Source organism: Toxorhynchites rutilus, chromosome 3 (genome assembly GCF_029784135.1).
Source record: "Toxorhynchites rutilus septentrionalis strain SRP chromosome 3, ASM2978413v1, whole genome shotgun sequence".
NCBI classification, from domain to species: domain Eukaryota; kingdom Metazoa; phylum Arthropoda; class Insecta; order Diptera; family Culicidae; genus Toxorhynchites; species Toxorhynchites rutilus.
In genome coordinates, this window is record NC_073746.1 from 217693680 (window position 1) to 217713997 (window position 20318).

The window sequence follows — 20318 nt, forward strand, 5'->3', positions numbered from 1 at the left end:
CCATACCACACCAATCCACCACCACAGTACACGAGAGTATGTGTGAACAGTGAATCTAATTCCAAAAACTGAGTTCCGCGAGCCTTAAGCTGAACACAATAAAAAATCAAGTGGGACCAGAAAACGACGTAAAAGTGAGTGAGCTACAGAGCCTAATAAAGACAGTGAGAGGAAAAAAAATATATCTGAAATAAATATACAATTTGAAACCCTAGTATGGATTTCATCATTTATTGCATACTCCCACATTGCGATATTAAACTTGTAAACACCATAAAGAAAATGTCCTCTCGTGATGTCCGATTGCAGGCAACCTCAGCAAACAGAAGAGTGGCCTGATCACATCCCTCTCCATAATCCCTCGGATAAAGCACTCTGCAAAACACGATCGAATCAGCCACGCAAATTAAAAAACAAAACAAGTAAAACGTTTTCGCACCGTGCAACTGTAAATCAACACTTCAAGCGAGAATTCTCTGGAGACAGAGAGATATAAGAGATATAAAAAAAAGAGTAAAGTGAGGGAACTTAGCCTAGTCGCTGTGCCCGTCGCTAGCGTAAGAGCGGGTCTCACGCTCCGATGCACCTATCGATTTTTCTCCGCTCCGATTGCTTCGCTCTACATACACAACCTCGTGTATCAGTATACACAACAGGAAAGAAACGAGTACCTCCAAACACCGATTCGCTTGATCTAACTACTGCATCAATTTTCTTTAATTTATTCGCAACTATTCACAAAAATCTCCATCAAAACTATAAATCCTTCCGAACAAGTGTTTCGGATTGTTCTGGAAACACATCTCTTTTACCCTCACACCACTGCCACTTTTGTGGAAAACTCGAAATAGAATTAAACACGGAGCGGACGAAAAATACGTCTACACTCGCTCACTGCTCGCGCGAGACTCCGGGTCCACTGGCTTTGGCATCTTCAATGAAAATTCCAGTGCCTCTTTCAAACTCAAAGATCCTTGTTCCGTGTATGTTGCTGAACTGGGTGCGATATACTACGCACTGGGGATCATTGAAACATTGCCCATCGACCACTATTTTATTTTTTCAGACAGTCTCAGCTCATTAGAGGCGATCCGCTCAATGAAGGTTGATAAACGCTCATCTTATTTCCTAACAAGAATAAGACAACTATTGAGTGTTTTGGTCGAAAAATTATTCAAGATTACCTTAGCATGGGTTCCCTCTTATTGCTCGATTCCGGGGAATGAGAAAGCGGACTCGCTAGCTAAGGTGGGCGCTTTAGAAGGCACTCTTTTTGAAAGGCAAATTGCTTATAATGATTTTTTCCACATTCCTCGTCAGTATACGCTCGTAAGTTGGCAGCGCATGTGGAGTGGAGATGAGTTCGGTCGTTGGTTACACACGATTATCCCTAAGGTCTCGACGAGGGCATGGTTCAAGGGATTGAATGTAGGTCGTGATTTCATTCGCGTGATATCTCGGCTTATGTCCAATCACTACAACCTAAACGCGCATCTCTATCGCATTGGACTCGCAGCAAACAATCTTTGTGATTGTGGCGATGGCTACCACGACATCGAGCATGTTGTCTGGTCGTGTATCCGGTTCCATGCTGCTCGCTCTCAGCTCTCTAGAGCACTAAGAGCACAAGGCAGACAATCGGATATCCCCGTCCGGGATATCTTAGGTAGCCGTGATCCTGATCTTCTGCTTCATCTATACCTGTTCCTCAGAAACGCCGATGTCAACGTTTAATGATGTTTCCTTCGTTGTGTCCCCGTTTCATATCCCTCCTATCCGATCGATAAACTTTTACTTAGTCGCGGCAATACATACACACACTCTTTACAGACACACGGGCCAAAGGTTGTGCAGTCCACTGATCATTCAACAAAAGCCAAAGGTTGTACCGCTCATGACAACTCTACACGAACTGATGATTGCGCCGGCTAGTGACCATTCTATCCTGGATTCCTCGAGTCGAGAAAGACGCACCACGCTAGATATGAGGTACAGACTAGGGGGGGCGTTGCTGATTAATGGTCAGCTGCATCCCAATAGGAAGTATCCCGTGTCGGGCACACGTACAGAGCATTGGAGACAGCAACATCCCAATTACGAAAACACTTGTAATACTAACCTCGAGCCAACCGCGAGTAATCGGTTACATATTACTAACATAGATAATAAGAAAAATTGTATTGAACTCCCGGCCCCGTGAGGCTAACGCCATATGAGCCTTTATAAAAATATAAATTTTGGAAAAAAAAAAAAAAACGTCAGGTTGTAGTTTTTTTTTTTTTTTTTAACAGAAATCCAGAAAAATAGTAAGCGCTTCTGTAGGCACTCCTTAAGGTAAACCTGCCCGTTTACCGTGCCGGTCATCACGAAGGGGGCGCTCCGCTTTCCGCAAGAGCAGATCGCTTGCCACACCATGTACTTTTTGACAAACTTGGATAGTTTCTCCTCCGGAACGCTGAATTTGTCCTCTGCGGAGAAGAACAACAGGCCCGGCAACTGACGAAAGTCCGCTTTGACGTAGGTTTCGTCGTCCATTACCAGGCAATGCGGCTTCGTCAGCATTTCGGTGTACAGCTTCCGGGCTCGCGTCTTCCCCACCATGTTTTGCCTTTCGTCGCGGTTAGGAGCCTTCCGAACCTTGTATGTACGCAGGCCCTCCCGCTGCTTGGTCCGATGGACGAATGAACTTGACAAATTCAGCTTATTGGCGACATCCCGGACCGAACTTCTCGGATCACGTCTAAACTGCTTAACTACGCACTTGTGATCTTTTTCACTGACGGAGCATCCATTTTTGCCGTTCTTCACCTTCCGGTCGATGGTTAGGTTCTCGAAGTATCGTTTTAGTACTCTGCTGACCGTGGATTGGACGATTCCCAGCATCTTACCGATGTCCCGATGTGACAACTCCGGATTCTCGAAATGAGTGCGCAGGATTAATTAACGACGCTCTTTTTCGTTCGACGACATTTTTCCAAATTTACGAAAAATTGACAGTGAAGCATGGCCAACGTGATCTATACACTCTTATCTGATTATAAGCGAAAGCTAAAGATATAATTCCTAAAAATTAAATTTCTACAGCGTTTTTTCCGTGATGCAATTTAATGTGACACACCCTTTAGGAGGGTTAACACGTTGAGTCTCGAATTTTTATTGATGCGCTTTCCATTCAACCCGGATCAAGAGCGTTTGCACAATATCTGTGTCGGTCTCAGTTCCCAAAGATACTTATTGCATGAATAGAAAATAGTCATAAATTCGACTAGCAAGTAGTCAGATTTCGTAAAACATCCGAAAGCAAACAATATGCATTTTTATTTTCTTTTTTTGTAACTGTCAGTCCCAATCAGTTAGCACTTTCCTACCTAAAAGTTCAACGTCGGTCCCTAGAGACCTACGCGGGGCTCAACGTGTTAATCAAAGGAAAAACATAGGTCAGACTAATAAATATTCAATAATAAATTATTTTTTAAAATAAAAATAATTATCGGTTACAAAACAATTAATAAGTAATACCTTATTTTCTGTAAAGTCTCATCAATGATTGTTTTTTTAAGGAATTTGTCATTCATACAAACATACAAAGCATTTATTTTCCATAAAAAAATCACTCAAGATTATTATTGTATCCCTTAGTTACCTAGAGGTATAAGGACGTAAATCTATCGGAAATATTGGACCCTATTATGTAAATCCAATCGAAATGTCGATGCGCTCCCTATAACACACACACCGAACAAACTTTCGTATTTTGTAAATCTATAGAAACTTAACGAATCGAGTTCTTTCTCGAACGTCGACGAATTTCATATTTTGAAACGTTGCCGAAATGTTTCCCAAAGCAAAACACCAGAAGTGCAACAAGCAAACCAAACAGCTCAAAAAATTACAAAAAAAGCTAGCCAGCAAAGTTCTGTTCTGGCTAATATTTAATTTTAGATATTTCTTATTTCTCATTCATCACTGTTGCTCTAATCATGGCTATATTTTTTGAAAGAAATCTGCACAATTAATTCAAATTACTTATCATAGTTTTAAAATTAAAATAACAATAATGCATTAAAACTCGCATTCGCAGTCTTCAAAGGCGCAGTTTTCTCCAAAAATTCAGTTTTTATTGATTTTCGAAACCTTGTTTCCAGCCTTTTCAATTGATCATTCAATAAATGATTCCTGGAGAAAACTTTGTTGAAATTGTTCCTAGTGACAATTTTTTGCCTTACTACAAGTTAAGCCGGGTTCAGACGGTGCGAGTAAGAATACGATTCGGTCTAGTCAGTTACTGCAGTGCAGCTACTCACACCGTGTGAACACATCATGCCAGTTAGTGTCATTTGTAATTCGGCGTGCGAGCTACTTCAAAGTTTTTTGAATTCACTCGCACTTGCATCCCTCAAAACGCCAAAAACAGAATTTAGCGTTCGAATCAGGGATGCCAAATGTGAAGAAATGTCTCTATTTTTAAGATATTTGCGAATATGCGAAGATATTTATAGACTTGAAAATTATTGGATCAACAAATAAAACCCTCAAAGTTTCTAAATGAAATCGTTGTTATTTTGTTTTGCAAGCTGGCGGGGCACGCTTTATTTTTGAGATAGTTTTCTTGAGAATTTCTAATATAGAATCAGGCACAATTTTCATTCAAAATTCACTCACAACTTGCAAAAAAAAAAAAGAATACATATTCGATTTCAAAAAGTACATTTTCATTCATTATTTTAATTTTTGACGCGTATTTATTCCACCTGCAAATCTACTATCATTTTTATTTGATAAATTGGTACACGAAGCTGCTGGCAAGGCGAAATAAATAAAATTTTAAAAAATCTTTTAGGTTGTCATTTATAGCATCACATACTTCCGGAATTATCTTAGCTATGAATGCTTTCGAGATTCTAAAAAATATCGACAACTATCTGAACGATATTCCAGAAGCAAGGCACATCAATGTCCTTTTTCATTTCACTCTTGCAGGTATAGCATCCCTCATGAGTGTATCTTGCCGTTGTATTCTTGGTCCAATGAAATCCAACAGTGTTTCCACTAATTGAGGTGTTTTTCTCAACACTGCTATGTACTCTAGAGGATCATCATCGTAGAGTTCCTTCAAGATTTTATTTGTTGCTCCTTTTCCTTACATCCAATTCCTGGCCCAAATCCTGTTGCCTTTCTGCTTTTTCGGATAGTACCTTCAGTTCGAAGAAATTCAGCACAAAGTATTTTTATACACGGTCAGCGTGTATTTCGCGATAAAATTGTGGAACTAAATAAAATAAATGCAATTGAAAACCTGAGACGAAAACTGCCAATAGAGAAGTCGATTTCGGATCAATCATCTGTTAAATTCGGACCTGATTACTGTTTCTGACTATTTGATGGACATTTGAAAAATCATCTGGCATCCCTGGTAAGCCAATGCTGTAGTATCTAGTTTCTCGTCAGCAGCTCACACTGTGTGAACGGACAAGGCGAGTCAACCAATTGTCAAGCGAGTTCACCGGGTCAGTAGCTGCTCATTCTCAAGTCAGCTACTAGCAACGTATAAATGGGCCTTTATGGTCGAACAACTGGATATCAAATAATTAACAATCTGGAAGAAAATATTAGAACAGAAACATTAATGAAGAAAAATCTAGTGCTACAACTGATATGTTTTATTAAGGTAAGCACAAACACATTATAAAATATTCACGGCAAAAGCTGGGATTTTATATTCAATCTATTGCGTTTGGAGATGACACTATCCTAGACCAGCTGGCGGGCGCCTAGGAATACCTACGCGGGGGACCGGTAGACCGCGGACTTCCGTTTGGACATCCCTGGTATATAGTTTACAACCTATTCTCATGCCTACCAAGTTTTTGTGCATAATTTCATCACCATCGGTCGAGCCGTTTCGGAGGAGTTTGGTAACAAACACATTGAGCTGGAATTTTCACCTACCCCCGGGCTTCTTGAATGCCAAAGGGGGATTAGGTTCTGTGGTATCTTTCTTTTCTTTTTTTTTTTCTTGTGGTGATTCAAGAACCTGCGTACTATGTTACATGTCCCAAGAAACACCGTTTTCTGCAGAGCCGCAAGCTGCTCTGTTACTTACAGCTCCTCCAAAGACTGCGTGAGAGAGTGTGGAACTAAACCAGTTACAGACATCATTACTGGTATAATACGGATGCCTTTCAAGTGCCACATTGGTTCTTCTACCAAGTCGTGATACTTGGTTATTTTGGCAGCAAACGTAGATGGGAGTTTGAAGTCTAACGGTATTGCAATGTTTATTATCAACATTTCTTTGATATTTTTATCGTAGACCACAATATCAACAATCTTGGCAATCGAGTTGTGACGCTTTATTGTACTTTCTGCAACAGTCGACAACGTTTTCGTGCAAGATGTGCTTTCGGTAGTTTTTGGTTGCTATTATCCGGTCCTGGATGGCTACCATAAACCCTTCTGTTTCAGAAAAGAGTTCACCTCGCACCAGCCACGTGTTGGATAGTGCTTTGTTAATATGCGCTTGCTCAGAACGATGGGGATACGTTCCATGAAGTTCCTACTGCTTGCATGACGTTATTTTTTCTTCTGCAGCTTAGCTCGTACTGCTCCTGCGCCAGATGCAGAGCACTGAATCCGTGGTCCGCCTCACAAACAGCGCGATAAATATCGTGACGGGTCTGACTTTCTACGAAGTATCTCCGCAACTGCTGGATCTGGAAAACGCAAAGCGCTTTGATGTCAATGGCACCTCTTCCTCCTTCAACACGTGACATTGTGATGCTCTCTATGGACGACTTTGGATGGTGCATGCGGTGCTTAGTGAACGTTACTCTCATTGTTATTTCAATGGCTTCTAAATCCGTTTTTCTCCACTTCAGTTGGCGGCTTTGATCTTTTTGCCACCGCGAAATTTGTCCTCAAAACCAGGTTGATCCTAATCAAGAATTCTGGTTGTGGAATTCCTTCTTGATTTTTGTGTGACAATTCCTTTTCAATTGCAGAAATCCCAGGTATTTATATGATTCGTCCTCCACCAAATCTTGAGTCACCTCACTCTCGTTAATTATTATTATCGTTATCTGACTTGTAGTCTACATGAATATAATGAAGATTAAGGGTTGTAATGTGGCCTCCACTGGTGCTACAAATTCGCGAGCCCCACTCAGCCGTAGTGAACTTCGTCTCGACACATCGTTTCCTCTGTTTGTTCTGGAGCTTAGGTCTCTGGTGTTTTTGAAAACACAAGTGTTACCGATTTGATGAATTTACGAGAGCAAAACCGTGATTTGTAAAAAAAACAATCGATAAAATAATGGTCAATTTGGGAATTGATGAGATAAAAGTCGATCTTAGAATCGATCAAATAAAACAACGACCGATTTGGGAATCGATAAGACAAAAATCGATATGGAAATCGATAAAACAACGATCGTTTTGGGAATCGATAAGAAAACAATCGATTTGGGAATCGATAAGACAAAAATCGATATGGGAATCGATAAAACAACAATCGATTTGGGAATCGATAAGAGAAAAATCAATATGGGTATCGATAAAACAACAATCGATTCGGGAATCGATAAAACAACGATCGATTTGAGAATCGATGAGATAAAAATCAAATTGGGAATCGATAAGATGACGATCGATAAGGGAATCGGTATGATGACAATCCATTTGAGAACCGATAAAATAACAAACGATTTGGGACTCGTTAGGACCTGAGAGAGAGGAGCCAGCTGAATGACAGATAGTTTGTTTTCTTCTTATTCTTTTTACGCATTCTCATCAAGAAAATTCCAATCTGACAATTTCAATCCAGCAAGTTGTTGTCATTCATTTATGAGAAAAGTGTTCAAACTTGACGTGAACCTTTGTTTGTGAGTACATTTGTGCGTTTTTATCCCCGATTTGATTTTTGTCGTAGGACTGCGTCTAACAGAAATATATGGGGGGTAAAAAATTTTAACACTGATCATGTAGGAAATAATAAAAGATGTACCAGGTAAGCCCACATCTTGGTTGCCAGCAACATCGGCCCATTCAAACAAGTTTTTTTTTCATTTTTGATAATTTCGATATAGTTGTCCTAACGAATTATTTCGATGATTTCTAAAACAATAAGAAAACAAATAAGAAGCAAACTGATTTTTATGATTTGTTTGTCGGTGGAGATCTTGTGTGAATTTATGGGTGTTTTTGGCTCATTTGTGACTTTTTCCGATCGTTCATTCAGTTTTCGCGAATTCTTTCATTCTTTCATTCTTTTACTGGTTCCAGGTTGACCTATTGCTGTAAGCTCAATGAATCGATTTTTGCAATGTGGGCGATGATTGTATATTCTCCGATGCAATTTGAATATGCAGCGTATGTGGAATATATAAAATAAGTGCTAATCTTCCAATGAAAAGAGTTAACATTGATTTCTCTCAGGTGCATTTTGAGGGAATTTTGTTTGTGTCCGATGGAAATAATAATAGGTTTACTAAAACGGATGCTGTGTCTGCATTTTTAACAGGTAGTGATCACGATTCGGATGAAGATGATAATTATCCTACCAGTCTCTCGTCATATTTGCCATGCTATTTCTGCCCATCACTGATGGACCATTCATATACAAATTCTAAATTTGACATGCATGTCGCTTATCAAGGCAATAGTATGACTGAAGATCCAATTGAATTGACCGATAGTGAAGGTGAACCAATTAGGCTTGTTCACAAAACTAAAAGGGTCAAGATTCTTTCTCCCTTTCATGTGTGATATAATTTGTATACAATTTCCCATAGACAACATATCTGTCGCTTCCAATCAGTCTACATAAATGTTGCGCTCACTCTGCCCTCCCTCACAACACCCACTTCCCGTTTGTGACATTGATGAGTAAACATTGTTTGTGCGAGTGTCGAGCAGGAATGAATTATCTTTCTCAAGATTCATTGTAATATTACGTTGATCGCGTTGATCGAAGAAAATACAAAAAGAATGTATTTGACCGCAATATTTGATGCAGAGTTTTTTAAGGCATGCAGAGTTTTTTAAGGATTTGTTTGACTTTTTCTTTCGGGCAGCCACACCAGCAGTAGCAGCAGCTTTCTTCTTACTGGTCGCCTCCTTCACAGCAGCATTTTTTTTTGCAGCAGTAACTGTAACTGTAATGATCTAACCGATGTACAATTATAATTGAGTGGATTTCCGAGCTGGCACCTGCTTATATACAGATTTTTGTGATTTCAATAGCTTGCTTTCAAAACAATTTTCGAGCTATTGAAACAAGTTTTTGGATCAATAAGTAACACACATATAACGCGTAGACATTTTATATTTCGAATGAAGCGGTTATCATACCATTTCTTTCAATCGGCGAAGCGGTTTTATTGCTCAAAATCCTGTTTCTCCAATGTAACACTCTCGTTTTCGAAGCTTTGAGCTTATACCCCAGTATACAAATGAAAGATGTAGTCCGACGTCAAAATTATTTTTACACAAAATATCTTGCCAAAAACTTTCATGTTGAAATTTTCTACATATTTCAATACTTCCCCTTGGTTCATCGTGACTGGTTCGCATTGACATAAGGGTGATCACAACAAACGTGAGCTGGCTCCTCTCTCTCAGGTTAGGACAACTGATTCAAAACTTATCACACAGTTTATGTGGAATGACGAAAATAAAAGGAAACTGCATAAAGAATAGTGAGTGTGATTATCTTACTTAGTCCGGTCTGCCTGAACACCGACCATTTAATCTTATTTATTATCAGGATATTCGACCAAAATCATAACCTGATTTGTCGGGTTTTTTCTTTCTAAACGTAAACGTTTCAGATTCGGGTAAATGTTGCATTCAGATGAATGTCGCATTCGGTTATTCATTACATTCGAATAAATGTTCATTCGGGTAAATATTTCATTCGTGGATTTATTACATTCTGGTGAATGTGCTTCTGGTGAACGTGTTTCGGGTGAATGGTATTCGGATAAATGTTACACAATCGTCCACATATCACGTGGACAGAAAAAGCTCGTTTTTAGACAAGCGTGGACATTGACTATACCCCTATTGTAGGGGACATTGACGAGACCCGAAGCACATTTACCCGGATGTAACAAATACCCGACTGACATTAATGTCCTATTGTGTCGCCTAGTTGCAAAACCGGTCAACTCCAAAATAAAAATTTTACAGGAGAGACGATTTTCTGTTGCATCATGCTACCTGTTTTGCAGCACATCTTGATTTTCAAACGCGTGTTTTGTAGAAAATTGATCGATATTGGTGCTGTTTCTCACTACCAATAAGTGGAGAAATGTATCTAAAGTCTAAAAAATCGGAAAAAAGAATTTCTCAAAATTGTGGGGTTGACCGGTTTTGCAACTAGGCGACACAATTATTTGTGTCGCATTACAGGTTTGTCTAATTATAGACAAATCACTGTAGTTTACTTCGGAAGGAAGGATATCACCACCAGATGTCGACACTACACTGGAGGAAAACATTAATAAATGCAACTACCAAATCTTTAGTAGATGAAACATTGGTAAAATGTACGCATTTTTCGTAAATATTACCAAAACTTTGTAAAACGGATGTCTTATGCAATACACATCCCTACTAAAGATTCGTACATTATACTTCATAGCATGTGTAACCTTGATTGTTTTCATTTCTAGGAACTGTAATGTGCGTACTTCGCAGTCGTCATTCCTCTTGATGAAACAAAGCTATTCGGAGGTAATTTTTTTTTTATTTTTATTAGATTCAAATATATGTAACTTCTGTTTCTCTTCGGCGAAAACATATTCTCGACCACAAAGATATCGAGAACTTGTTTTCGCTGCGGAAAAACAAAAGTTCAATTCGTTGTATTGAAATCTTAATACACCGAATCTTATAAAATAAACTTCAACACAATCCTTTCCCTTTTAATTTTCAGCTTCTAATCTTGGATTAAAATTGCACAGTTGACTATTCAATGTATATTAGACTGAACATGTGCAACACAAAGAAATCTCAGGTAACCACATATTTTTCATCACAAACCCATATTTATAACTAACCATAATCATACATCAGGAAACGGGAGAGCAAATAATGCGGATGAAATGAACTGCGATCTGGTCCCATCAACTGCCAACTAATCAGTTGTTCCTGTCCTAAAGGATGAAAATGTGCAACAGTAAAAGGAGCAAAACCTTGATGAGTGAGGGTTTGAAAAAACATATGAGATTGATTCGGTCGAAACTGCGATTAAATCTGCACGAGCAATGTTTAGATGTAGAATGTAGGATGTAGGAAATTACTGTGTAAAAGATAATGTATGATTGAGGACAGCTTTTTAAATAAGAATTAATTATCAACAACATAATGTCATTATCCCTTATCATTATCTCTTACAAATAAAAAACAACGCTTTCACTGATGCTGCTCCAATGGTGGGCCAACATGCTCACCATCCTACAAAAATAATGCCTACCAATTTCCTTTTGTAAGATATACAAATGATTAGTAGGGTAGAAAATGACTAACGAATTGGTAACATTTACAAAAAAAAATCGTCATATATACTAAATTTTCCTCTCAGTGTACCCATTCGTCATTGCGAATCAAAGCGGCCGAAAAAATGGCACCATCTGCATATCGTTCTAAGAAGTTTTGAATGATGTGATGAATCCACGTTAAAATATTGACGAATTTACGTTGGATTTACAACCAGATGACGCAGCGAGTAAAATGAGGATGTTTGGTTTTTTTGGTATGAAATTCGTTCAAATTTTCTAGAAAAATCAGAATTTATCTTCAAAGTTCCGGGTTTCATGTATTCTTTCCACGCTGAAAAGGTTAGAAAATCATCATTTTACAATGTGTTATGTTCATTACGAGGAATGGCTTGTTATAAGTATTGTAACTTTAATTTTTTTTCAACTGAGTAAACGATGAATAGAGTGTTTTGCGCTAAAAATACTGTAAATCCTTCTCGTATCGACCCCTACATAACCAATGATATCAGCCCAATTGATATGATATCGTTTTCATTGCAATTATCCATAGTATCAATAACCGATATGCATTATCAAACTTAAAATTTTCGAAGATTATCTATGACTTTGTTCAAATCGCGTGTTAAAACCATCGTAAATATACAAAACTCCAACTTTCTTACCATATACTGACGACATTCAATGGCTGAAATGAATCAAAATTGAAATAAAATGAATAATCACCACCGAATTTTGCTTTTCAGTGCGTAAAATAAACAAACACCCTCACTTTTGTAGTTCTGAGTTCTAATGTAGATATCGCATGAGCTGATTCAGCTTTGCGTAAATTCGTCAATTGAACACTACTAAATCGAGACAACAATTGACGAATTTACGCAAAGCTGAATCGGCTCATGCGACATCTACATTAGAGCTCAGAACCACAAAAGTGAGGGTGTTTGTTTATTTTACGCACTGAAAAGCAAGTTTCGGTGGTGATTATTCATTTTATTACAATTTAGATTCATTTCAGCCATTGAATGTCGTCAGTATATGGTAAGAAAGTTGGAGTTTTGTATATTTACGATGGTTTCAACACGCGATTTGACCAAAGTCATAGATAATCTTCGAAAATTTTAAGTTTTATAATGCATACCGGTCATTAATACTATGTATAATTGCGATGAAATCGATATCATATCAAATTGGCTGATATCATTGATTCTGTAGGGGCCGATACGAGAAGGATTTGCTATATTTTTAGCGCAAAACACCCTATTCATCGTTTGCTTAGTTGAAGAAAATTAAAGTTACAATACTTATAACAAGCCATTCCTCGTAATGTACATAGCACATTGTAAAATGATGATTTTCTAACCTTTTCAGCGTGGAAAGAATACATGAAACCGGGAAATTTGAAGATAAATTCTGATTTTTCTAGAAAATTTGAACGAATTTCATACCAAAAAGTCACAGGAGGGTTGTGTCCAAGACACGACCGCATAGTTGACGTAGGATTCCGTTGGGCTATCTGCTGCACGCTGATTTTGGATATGTTTGAAGAATTACATTGTTAAACTCTTCGATAATGATTTGGCTCCGTTTTGTCTGGTTGTTAAGTATTGTTTGTTCACTCCACCAGTGTCCATAACCGAGTGATAATGATAGAAGGATGGTGATTAGTCATTATATGGTGCATAATCACTCACCAAAGCCGCCCTCTATGGTCCTGGACGAGATGGCGCCTGTGTTATGTATGGATGAAATAAAGAAAAAAAGCTCATCAAAGCAATATAAGATAATTATCATTATCGAACCCAATTTTTCTCACCAGAAAAAAAGTATTACTTTAGTATAGAGAAAATATATTTGAAATGGAAAAGTTATTTCATTTATAATTTTTTTTATTTTCTGAGTGTTTATTCAACCCATTTCCTTTTCGCTTTAAACCCAACGGAACACGATGCTACATGCCTCAATGCGAATTTCAATTGGGCTAACAGCACCCAATACGATATGTAGAGCATATGTAGAATCACTTTTTCGAATATTCCTTAATTTTTCCAATTTTGCTCGTCGCATGAACTTTCCTTGGGAGAAAAAAAAATCGTTTCATATTTCAAGTCATTTTAACACAATAACTACCATACACAATTTTACACTTACAGTTGTGCTAAAAGTTTTACGAAGCAACCAACATAAAAGTTCCAAATTAAAATTTTATTTATTTTCTATCAAGCATAAGTTCTATTCAGGTCATCGAAACATCATTCTTAAATCGAAAGATTCTTATTGGAACGAAAAAACACGCTCCCAACTTATTCGCCAGCACGTATGCAATCAGCAATGCCCACGCTAGTTACAATGAGCACTATCCATTTGTGCGCGTCATTAGTTAAAACTATCGAGGGTTTTTACATGCTGATTTCTCCCAGACACCATGGATTTGAAATCTCTGTTAAGGAATACATGTCGGTGGGAAAAAAAATCTCCCCCTACTTTCATGTATCTGCAATGCCAATTTCCCCCAGGCAGCTTGGTTTTGATGTCTCTGTTTGGGACCCGCCGCATATGTCGTCAATTTCGACCTATCAGAAGTGGGTATTTCCGTTAGGATATGGGTTGAGATTTTTCAATTGTTCGATAGTTAGTTTCATGACATATATTATTTTATTCAATGTAAAAAATTGTTATGGAGTGCCGAAATTAATTGACGCAAAAATCTCATCAATCCATCATGAAATGACCGAGCAATAAGCATTTGAAATTGGACAATTTTCACGGTGCGCTCGATTTTCGATTTTCAATTTGTACCCCAATATGTTCCCGAAAGACGTAATCCTACGTCAAAAAAACAAAACATCCTCATTTTACTCGCTGCGCCATCTGGTTGTAAATCCAACGTAAATTCGTCAATAGGCTCAAATGGCAAAATTTAAAACCATCATCACGGTGTCGCGGTGAACCGCAGCGCCGCCTAGGTGTAGATTTGTACGTTAGATCGTCAATCAGCCTTTCAGAAAATAAAACAAAATTAATGCTTATACGATTCCTGCCTCAGGACAAGTCACGTTTTCAACATCCAATGTAAGGGAACTGTGACCGTATTCGGTTAAATTATGAATCATTAGATCATACAATACAGTAGAACCCCGATTATCCGCGGAATAGTCTGGCTAGCTCACCGCGAATAATCAAAATCGCGGATAACGCAAAAAAGTACTCAAAATGACACGACACGAAAAAAAGATATTTCAGCATGAAAACTATATTTTATCAATACAGAAATCATTAAACTATTCATCTAGGAGGTCGTGTACACCAGTGGTCAGATAATGTAAAAGTCATGACCAAAACAAAAATGTATGAACCTAACCCTGACGAATTCCGGGAGAGCCTATGGATTTAGTATGGAACTGGCTGTCGTGCAGAATCCGCACCGCGGATCATCCGCTCGCGGAAAATCGGAGTTCCACTGTATTTTATATGCTGTTTGTTTTTTTATGTTAAAGCTGTATATGCGATGGAATTAAGTAATACTTGCTTTCATTTTCTTAGTTCATAAATTTCATGAATAGTTTCTAATGAATAAAAGCAATATTTCGGTTCATGAAACACTCAACTAAAATAACTACTCTAATAAATATCAATCAGATGGATGAAAGTGACTCGGTTCGGATTAGGAATCATTGTGAGTAATTGAGGTGGACCTGTAGAAGTTTAATACATTCATTAATTCGTCCAGGACAAAGCACTTCCTCTAATTTCCGTTTCACGTTTTGTATTATCAACTAATTTAAAACCTGTTTAAAACTAGAACGATGTACACTAGTTGATGTATTAAGATGTATTAAGAAAGGAAACCGTACAACATATATTGAATCATTCCGCCAGTGTAATACAATAAATATCCTTCAGTATTATAACTATTGTGGCACTTTACGAAGAAATAAAATGATTAACAAAGTTTTAAGAGAATGTAACTAACGTATCCGTGCGCCGTATATAGATAACGAGCTACAGAGCAGCTCAGTGAACAGCTGTCAAGAGATTAAAAGGGTTTGTATAACTAACATAGTCATACTTGTCCAAATCGTCACAACGATTTCTTTGCAGCTTCATATTTTTTGGTCAAAGTGTAGTGCTGTGAATGTTTGCTTAGATATAATGTGTGTGTTCACAATTAAGACTAATATTACTCTAAAAGCAAATCCATGCAAGGTGACTTGTGATGATTAGAGCATCAAAAAAAATATATTACTATCAGTTTAGATAAATTTGAAACACTTTTGCTTATCGTGTGGTATTCGTGTTTTGAACAGGATGGAATCGGCTCGGTATTGAGTGTTCAGCAGAGGCGTGTAGCCAAATACCTGAAAAAAAAAAAAGAATAATATTGAAACAAATACTCTGTGTAAACATATACTTTTGTTACCTTTGTGAAAAAATTTATACATTTGTGTCGCTCTTGGAAATGGGTGTCGTCTTCGCTGAGTGAAACCGGACACCCAGGACAACGGAACGTCCATCGGGAAGTAACCTTCACCGGAGGCTTCCGTGTGACATGTGATACCAGAAAGTTCATTGCGATATCCTCGCAATTCATGTATTCATCAACCTTATCTCGAATCGCCTGCGGCAGTGCGTAAGTATACAAATATGTATAGTACTTATGTATGAAAGCGGCACCAGTGAGAACCATGCTCAGCTCGCAACTGTAGTTGGAGTTGTAGTTCCATGCGTCCAATGTGTTGGTATCCCACGCGTGAAACCGTCCCGGGAAACCCACAACACGGTCTCTGTGTTCGCGCCACACGCGGAAACCAAAAAGTATTTCGTCGTGTCTCAAATGGGCATCGTCATCAACCGAAAGTACCGCTTCAGTTTCGATTGCATCGAACGGAAGGAACCTATTATTCAGCGAATTGCGCGGCGCACGGACAACATGCACCGGGACGCTAATATCGGGCCAGCGAAGATCTTCAAGGGGTGGTTTCGGCGAATTCCAAACGACAATCACTTTATGAAGGTACGGTAATCCATAAAGCCGACTAAGAGAATCCATTAAAACCTGTTCACGCTCGTATGTCAAAATTACTATAGTAAACTGTTCACGCGGATAGTTCCCGCCAAGAGCTTCTCCAAATTCCTTTCCAGCCCCACCGGCGCCCTTGCCTATCGGTCGGAATCCCATGTGAGAACCGATAAATTTGGCGTCCGATGGTAACACTGGATCGAAGGGAAGTTGTGGATAGAGTGCAAACGGATCAGCCCAATCGTTCCATGTTTCACGAGATTGAATTAAATGAGCAGTGTAATTTCGACGGAACGCTGGACTCGGATAAGGTGGTTCAATGGGCCCAAGTGATTCCTCGGGTTCTGTTTCCAGCACAGGATCAGACTTCAATGGGATGAAACTAGCGTTGAAGACACTATGCGCTACAACGGGTTGGACTGGCTTTGGCGGGATGCCAAGACGGTCTCTCAAGCTGGCGATTATAGTATCCACTGTTACCTGTACCGAACTCAGGTATCGTTCCCAAATCAATCGACCCTGTCGACGCATACTGAGAAGATCCGCATCTGGAATTGCTCTCAACAGGAAATGCAACTCGGTTATTCTTGCTTTCGGTAGCAATATAGCGGCTCTCCGCCACTCAATCGTTTCAGCATATGGCAGTTCGACTTGATCACCGCCTAAAATAACTGGAATAGCACCAGCACGTAACGCTTCATAGAAACGAGCTTGAAACAATGTTGAACTTATGCTGTTTCCTCCGGGCGCCAACAGCAAAGTAAAGGTTGCATCCCTCAAAACAGATTTCCTTGAATTATCCGTTCCACATAAAGACCAGTCTCTAATGGAAGAAGAATGCTTCTGTTCTGTAGCAGGAATGCACTCAAATTGTAACAAAAAACGGTCCTGCGTGTGCCCAGCTGACATTTCCTTCAAATGTTCAATTATGAATTCTTCTACTGTTTCTGCTTCCTCATCAACATGATTCAAGCTTGATTGATTTTGTACATTCATCTCCCCCTGGAAACTCAGCAAATATTTCCTCCTGGCAGGCAGCATGGTGCTACATTCCTGCCACACATCTCCACCGGGAGGACCTAAAATTGGCGGCACAATCAAATCAAAACCCTTTCGAAATTGTCCCTCTTCAAAGCTCGATTGAACCAGCATGGCCCGGCCTGTGTCGCAATTCCGAAACACGTTCCCTGTTCCAATGCTCAGATCACGACGTGCAAGATTCAACAGTACGTGGTTCCGGCCGTCTCCTCCCCAATACGCTAGCTGCTTCAGCTTCGTTGTGTTTAAACTAGAGTACATCACCTGCTTCACATTTTCGATATTGGTCGCACCATACCTATTATTTCGCGTTATCTCTTGCTCTTGCAAAGCCTCGCCAACCAAAGCAAGAAATATACACGCTCTTTTGGGGTCATCCGTGAGATGAGCATTATATCCTAGTGTTTGCTTTATCGTAGTCTTCAGGAATCCGTCTACATCGAATCCAGAGTTCACAATCGAATTAACGTCAGGATCATATAGGTAAACCGGAAATCCTGATGTCAAACTGCAACGGGAATGGTCGAAGCATGTACTCATCTTACATTGCCCGACAAGGTTTACTGATATGGGACGGTGTACACCTGGTACCGCAAACGAGAATAATGGCTTTGGTAGTGCTAGCTCAGGTGTGTTGCGAAGTACAGCTTCGCGTTGCGCAACTTGTGCTTGCTCAACGGATATTTTCAATCGTTCAAGCTCCGTCTGTTGTCTGGCTAGTTCCTGTTTGAGTTCATCTATTTTCTGATTGTGCAGTCCAATATCGGACTGAAGCTTTTGACGACGGGCCTCCAAATCTCGTAGCTCCAAAGAAACTGTTCCTTTAATTCTAAGCATTTCATCTATCCTGAGTTTCAAATCAGCTGCCTTCAAAGGGCTAATATCCTCAAATGTTTCCATCTGAGATCGGGATCGATGGATATCATTGCTGGGTATATTCGATTCATCCTTTAAAAGAAAAAAAAATGATCTCATTTGCCCGAAAATTTCACCATAACACTCACATTCAATAAGAGATAATAGCAAACAAACGGGATCAGCAACAAACAGGCGGCAATGAAAATTCCTATACGGTATAGCTTTATGTGTTTTAATCGGTAACAAGAACCGCCAGGGGAGTTGTTCCCTGCTAGAGATTCGTAACTAGTCATAACTCAACTTTTTCGTAATCTCATGTTACATTTTATTTTATGACCCTGAAGTAATACCGAGTAATACCGCGGTACCGCTACTTAGCGAAATTATGCACCATCAAAAACATCACTGTTCGATACAAATTTTGGTATTATTTAAAATCATTTTTCCGGAACAAGGATCTTTTACTTTGTTTATATTGGTTTGACTCAAGGCATCTAGAAGTATATCCTAAGGTGGGCCAACTTGCTGAAACCACTCTTCAGCCATCTTGGAAGTCTACTGTGTTTTGTTTGTAAACAAAACACAATACGCTAGTGCCGAAGCTCGGTCGTGAGCAGTCTGTCGGTTTCACGCTACAAACAAATAATTCCCCTTCTGCTTTCTTCCGTACTGTTTTCATATACCGCTCTACGAACCAACTTAGTGACGAAACAGCCTCACCTTAGGATATACTTCTAGGCGCCTTGGTTTGACTGTCAATACGTCCATAGTCTCCGTCAAGACGGGTCTATGGTACTAGGTGAGGCCGTTTTGTCACTAAGTGGGTTAGGGGAGCGGTATATGAAAATAGTACGGAAGAAAGCAGAAGGATTTGCTTGAAGCGTGAATGAGACAGACTGATCACGAGCGAGCTTGGGCACAAGCTTATTGTGTTTTGTTTACAAACAAAACACAGTAGATTTCCAAGATGGCTGAAGAGTGATTTTAGCAAGTTGGCCCACCTTAGAACATACTTCTACGCGCCCTGGTCTCCGTAACAGCCAGGGGTATGACTAAAACGTCAAATCCCTCATATTACCTAAGATAAGATCAGACAATAGGGGGTCTTTTACGGACCAAATTTCTGTCAGTCGTTCTGATTTCTGATTGGTCGATTTCGATAAATTTTGTAAACAAAGTCGATTTTTCCAGTGTTGCCAATAAAAATAAATTACGTTGGGTTTGTATTGAATTTAGAAAAAAAATGAATTTAATTGATATTACGATACTTAGTTTAGAGGAAATGTGAAGGAATTGTATACACGTTTTACCTAATTATTTTGTTACTATATTTTGATTGAATTGAAAAATTTATATATATATATATATATATATATATATATATATATATATATATATATATATATATATATATATATATATATATATATATATATATATATATATATATATATATATATATATATATATATATATATATATATATATATATATATATATATATATATATATATATATATACATCCATTTCATGTCAAACCGATATAGTGCTCCTCAGATTTCCATGAAAAGTGGTAGTTTCTTTCTTTATTGCAAAATATTAGACCCGTATTTTTTATTTTTTCGTTAGGGTGACCTTTTCTTATTTTAGGGTGGTCCGAAAAATCATTTTTTTCAACTTTTTCCTAAAAGTGCCTTTTGTAAAAATTCATAACTTTTGAATCACTGAACCGATTTAGATGATCGATATATCAAATTGAAGTCAATTAATCTTTTTTGGAAAAATATTAGGCTTGCCAAGAAATCGAATTTTGTTTTCGTAACTATTGATTGTAGTTGTTTTTTGTTATTTTTATATTTTATGGATTTATTACATAACATATCTCGATATCAGATAGGCTTTTTTG

The 20318-nt window shown here is 38.5% G+C and overlaps 1 protein-coding gene and 1 long non-coding RNA gene across 2 annotated transcripts; one reads left to right on the plus strand and one right to left on the minus strand.

The window, feature by feature from the left end:
* Positions 1–9622: 9622 nt before the first annotated feature.
* Positions 9623–11435, plus strand: LOC129779732 (uncharacterized). Its single transcript, XR_008743759.1, has 4 exons — positions 9623–9695; positions 10674–10734; positions 10937–11017; positions 11077–11435. It is a non-coding gene; the product is annotated as an uncharacterized LOC129779732 (long non-coding RNA).
* A 3883-nt stretch (positions 11436–15318) lies between these two features.
* On the minus strand, positions 15319–19143 carry LOC129775521 (exostosin-3). Its single transcript, XM_055780357.1, has 3 exons — positions 18558–19143; positions 15916–18501; positions 15319–15853 (listed from the first exon to the last, which is right to left on the minus strand). Exons 1-3 carry the CDS (start codon positions 18702–18704, stop codon positions 15749–15751), a joined length of 2838 nt encoding a protein of 945 aa, XP_055636332.1. The 5' UTR covers positions 18705–19143; the 3' UTR covers positions 15319–15748.
* Positions 19144–20318: the final 1175 nt, after the last annotated feature.

What these genes read in the sequence shown, in the direction of transcription:
- LOC129775521 (XM_055780357.1), bottom strand. Translation starts at nt 18,704, where the DNA reads ATGACTAGTTACGAATCTCTAGCAGGGAACAACTCCCCTGGCGGTTCT. An exon ending in GCTATTATCTCTTATTGAAT is followed by an intron (nt 18,502 to 18,557) that starts GTGAGTGTTATG and finishes TTTCTTTTAAAG; the next exon opens with GATGAATCGAATATACCCAG. An exon ending in GTATAAATTTTTTCACAAAG is followed by an intron (nt 15,854 to 15,915) that starts GTAACAAAAGTA and finishes TTTTTTTTTCAG; the next exon opens with GTATTTGGCTACACGCCTCT.